At 33.1% G+C, this 4,029-nt stretch overlaps 1 protein-coding gene across 2 annotated transcripts; it reads left to right on the plus strand.

Moving 5' to 3' along the window:
• Nucleotides 1-2,569: 2,569 nt before the first annotated feature.
• LOC130731468 (uncharacterized) lies at nucleotides 2,570-3,647 on the plus strand. 2 transcript variants are annotated; one of them, XM_057583770.1, is made up of 3 exons: nucleotides 2,570-2,850; nucleotides 3,017-3,123; nucleotides 3,219-3,647. In XM_057583770.1, exons 1-3 carry the CDS (start codon nucleotides 2,689-2,691, stop codon nucleotides 3,376-3,378), a joined length of 429 nt encoding a protein of 142 aa, XP_057439753.1. In that variant the 5' UTR covers nucleotides 2,570-2,688; the 3' UTR covers nucleotides 3,379-3,647. The 2 variants fall into 2 exon arrangements, with proteins under 2 accessions (XP_057439753.1, XP_057439752.1); XM_057583769.1 differs by having other exon boundaries at nucleotides 2,575-2,850; nucleotides 2,996-3,123.
• The last annotated feature ends 382 nt before the right edge of the window (nucleotides 3,648-4,029 follow it).

Genomic DNA, 4,029 nt, shown 5'->3' on the forward strand with positions numbered 1-4,029 from the left:
AAAGAAATTAAGCAATTTATGAATGCATTGGAAAAATTAATTAAAAAAGTTTAAATCCAAAAAAAAAATGGTATACCTTGTCATCCATAAGTATCATGTCCATTGAAAAGGGTAGCTTAGAGCCATATAAGCTCGGACTAAGCCATAGATGACTGACTTTGGCAACAATTGTCCATTCTTGAAGCCATCAGTAAAAAGGTTACTTTGAAATATGCAAGGAATGATGGAAAATGGTGGGAATGATGGATGAGAAATGTTTCATAAGGGGGTATATATAGTTTGAAATTAGGGTTCACACTCTGATTTTATTCCCTATGGTATTTCAGTAATAAAAGGAGCGGTCAAATTATTCACAGGAAATCAGCGTGTTATATTGGAAAATTGGAAAAGTCGAGTCTTTTTGAAAATAATTTCAATCATATATTTTGCAAAGTCACGGGCCAATCCATCAATTATTCGTAAAAAATTAAAAAGATTCTTTAGCAGATGACCTCCAATGTTAATTTCTTATAAAATTAAAAAGTCAAGCATTGATAATGCTCGCATGGAATTGTGGGATTATGATTGAGAAAACGTGGATTTATGGTTTGAAAAAAGTCAAGCAGAAAAAGCGTGGAGTTATGTTTTGAAAAAATCAAGCATTTATGATTGAAAAAAGAGGAATTATGATTGGAGAAAGTCAAGCAGAAAAACGTTCAAGCATGGACGTAAAAAGTCAAGGTATTTAAAATTTAGATATCTGATTGCCAAAAGAATAGTAACGCTATGATTGGATTGGCTAATTCCAAGTCTGAATGTTTTTTGTGTATCAATCTGTTTTTTTGTGTATCGTCATTTAATATGTGTTAAAATAGGTGACAAATTAGAGAGAAATTGATGTTGTCAATTAATGTGCGAGAGTCTCCCTGGTTGTGACACTTGTCAGCCAGAGAGATGAGTGTGAGGAAAGTCATTCTTAGAGTGTCATGTGTTATAATTTTATGGATAATAATTTTCTTTTATAAAGTATATAGATTAGAACACTATAAACATTTGTTTAAAAGTGATCAGCTTTGGTACTTTCAAGCAAATTTATTATTTCATCTTGGTGGATTTAGTACTTATATTCTCCATTTTAATCAGAAGCACGAGCCCTTCAAGTACATAATTGTGTTATGCATGGCAAAGGAGGAAAGGTTCTCCATTTTTACTATAATTAATGAAGTATTTTTACGGAAGCGGATGATGGAATTGATGCTGCGGAGTCAATAGGGAGGGAGTTGATGGTGTTGTCGGCAGAGCTGTTAGAGCCTTATGGCGTCCTGACTAGGGCGCAGAGCGCTATCTTGATGGGTAAACACCTAGGCATGACATATGATTGTACTGATGATGTTTCCCAGTTTCAGATTGCAGCACAGATAATGGAGCGCAGGGCTTCCTAGGTTAGTTGGTTGAGTTTTAGGAGCTTGTTTAGATTTTTTGGGGACCTTTTGAGGCTTTTTGGTGGTCTTTAGCTTTTTGGGTGTTGGGGTTTTGGCTTTAGGGTCTTTTGGTTTAGTTGGTGCCTAGGGCGGGTTGGGTTGTTGCTGGCTGGTTTTGATGTTTTTTTATCCCTATTGAGGAGGGTTGTACATCTCTATCATTTCCTCTTTAATCAATATATTTTTACTTTCAAAAAAAAAACAATTTAACATGAAAAATGTGAAACTTTGAACTAATATGGGTTTTGATTTAAATTGTCCAGGATTTGAAAATATAAAAGAAACTATGAAGAAATGGAGAATGTGCTCTCCAAAATTAGAAAGGGAGAATTTCGTCTCTAAAAAGTAAAATCCGTCACTAAATAAAGGGAACAAACAAGCAATTTGCGACGGAATAACTTACCTGGCAGACTAGTGACGGAAATCTATCCCTCTCTGGGCAGATGAAAATTTCTAATTGTTCTAAGTGACGGAAAAAATCCCTCTCCAATTTGAGGGTAACATTTCCGTCACTAATAGCGACGGGAGATCACTAAATATGATTAGTTCATTAGGGATGGAAATTAAATTGCTTTGCGGCGAATATTTATGTCTCAATTTACGACGGAACATGAAAATTTGGTCACTAATAAGAAATTTTGTGTATTTTGCGAGGGATTTCTCCCCTTAGATCACTTTTTTTTAGTAGTTACATAAACAATTACTCAAGATTCATGATTTAATATTTCATATCATAAATAAATTACAATAATAAAATGTAAAATGAATATGATTGGATATTTCTATTTACAACTCTTAATTCTTTATATAAATCAAAATCTTTTATATTGTGATTCACACATACTATAAATTTGTGAGCTGCTATTAAACCTTTATCATAAATGAAAGTAACAAATAACAAATTCATGAATTGGTAAATAGAGCCACCAACAAATTGATTAGAGAGAAGCACTGTCGTGCATCACCAAAACAATGACTTGGAGTTCACCAAAAGTAAGAGATAAGCGACTTTGGCCCTACATGACTCATATTTTAATGCATGATAAGACACAAGCCACCAATAATTGAATTTATTAGATGATATATGAGTTGTCAAAACCAATGCTTACCATTCATAGGAAAATAATTAATCAGGTAATGAGATCATTATTCTGCAGTTACTATATAGGCAGAGCCCATCCATCCAACAACAGTTTTATTCTTCTTCTTGGAAAGGAAAATTAGATTGATGGCTGTTAACTGTATAATTTCTTCAACTCAAATCCCAATTCAGAAATACAGATCATTTCTCAAGTACCCAAACAGAGATTTGAATTTTATTTCCAAACGCAGCTTTGTCCCACTGAAAGAGGCATCATTACTGAGGATCAAAGCATCCATCAGCAACAAGGTAAAAACTTCTTCCATCAACTTTTTCGTTGATGTTTACTCTTATCCAAGACAATCCCATGGATGTTATTGAGAAACATATATATATATATATATATATATATATATATATATATATTTCATGGTTAAGTTCTGTTATTAAACAGGTCTATGAAGATGAATCCCAGGGTATAGTCTGCTATCAAGATGAGCATGGAGAAATAGTTTGTGAAGGGTATGATGAAGGACCTTGTTTTAAAAGAATTTCAAAGCCATCCTATCATCCAAGTCCAAGGTATATATAGACACACACACACATCCTATCTTGTATTTTTAAAAAAGTTTAAATTTTGACTCCAAATTTGTATTTCTATGTTAATAAAATTACAGAGGTTGTGCTGATCAGCTCAGAGATTCCCAAATAACAAATCTTCTGCTTCGACAAAGTTGGGTCCAGATTGTTAAAGGGGATGAACTCAGTAATGCAGTAGTTGAAGGTATGAGTCTGCAGGAGGACTTAAACTGCAATGGTTCTAACTCATTCTGCTAATTAATTAATCTCCTGAATCTGATATTAGAATGAATATCGCTAAAAACAGACTGGATCTGGATGGTGAATCAACTAGCTAGCTAGCACATGTGCGATCCATGGTCTTATTTATTTCTTGCAAGTTGTCCGGGTTCATAGTGACAATGTGTTTGAACAATTGAGTTGTATATATATATATATATATATATATAGTATTAGTATTGTGAAAATGATGATGACTTCCTAGTCACATAGCAATAAATTTGTCTGTATGTCTTTGTGATCTAAAAGCATATTAATAATTGCTAAAAGCAGAGGATGCGAAGGCAAATACATACATTTATGAGAAACAAAAAGCTCCTGCTACTAAAAGCAAATATGTAACCTCCTAGATTATATTCATGATCTTCCATCTTTGCAGTTGAGCAAAGTTCATAATATAGTAAGGAAAAAAGCATAAACATCTTAAAATCTAAAAAAGACAAAGATGAATAGAATTAGATATTTCAAAATTCAAAGTATAAAAGGGAAATAAATTGCTGGAAAGAAATGAAATGGGACCAAAGTATTTGACAAGGGACTGTTTAAAACATTCCGTATGTGAAGTGTGAACTCACTTACTTGACGGAAACTTTCATTTTTAAGGTTCAAACTTAAAATGTTTCCTTTAGG

Source organism: Lotus japonicus, chromosome 1 (assembly GCF_012489685.1).
Source record: "Lotus japonicus ecotype B-129 chromosome 1, LjGifu_v1.2".
Classification (NCBI taxonomy): Eukaryota; Viridiplantae; Streptophyta; class Magnoliopsida; order Fabales; family Fabaceae; genus Lotus; species Lotus japonicus.

What these genes read in the sequence shown, in the direction of transcription:
- LOC130731468 (XM_057583769.1), top strand. Translation starts at nt 2,689, where the DNA reads ATGGCTGTTAACTGTATAATTTCTTCAACTCAAATCCCAATTCAGAAA. An exon ending in AAGCATCCATCAGCAACAAG is followed by an intron (nt 2,851 to 2,995) that starts GTAAAAACTTCT and finishes GTTATTAAACAG; the next exon opens with GTCTATGAAGATGAATCCCA. An exon ending in TCCTATCATCCAAGTCCAAG is followed by an intron (nt 3,124 to 3,218) that starts GTATATATAGAC and finishes ATAAAATTACAG; the next exon opens with AGGTTGTGCTGATCAGCTCA.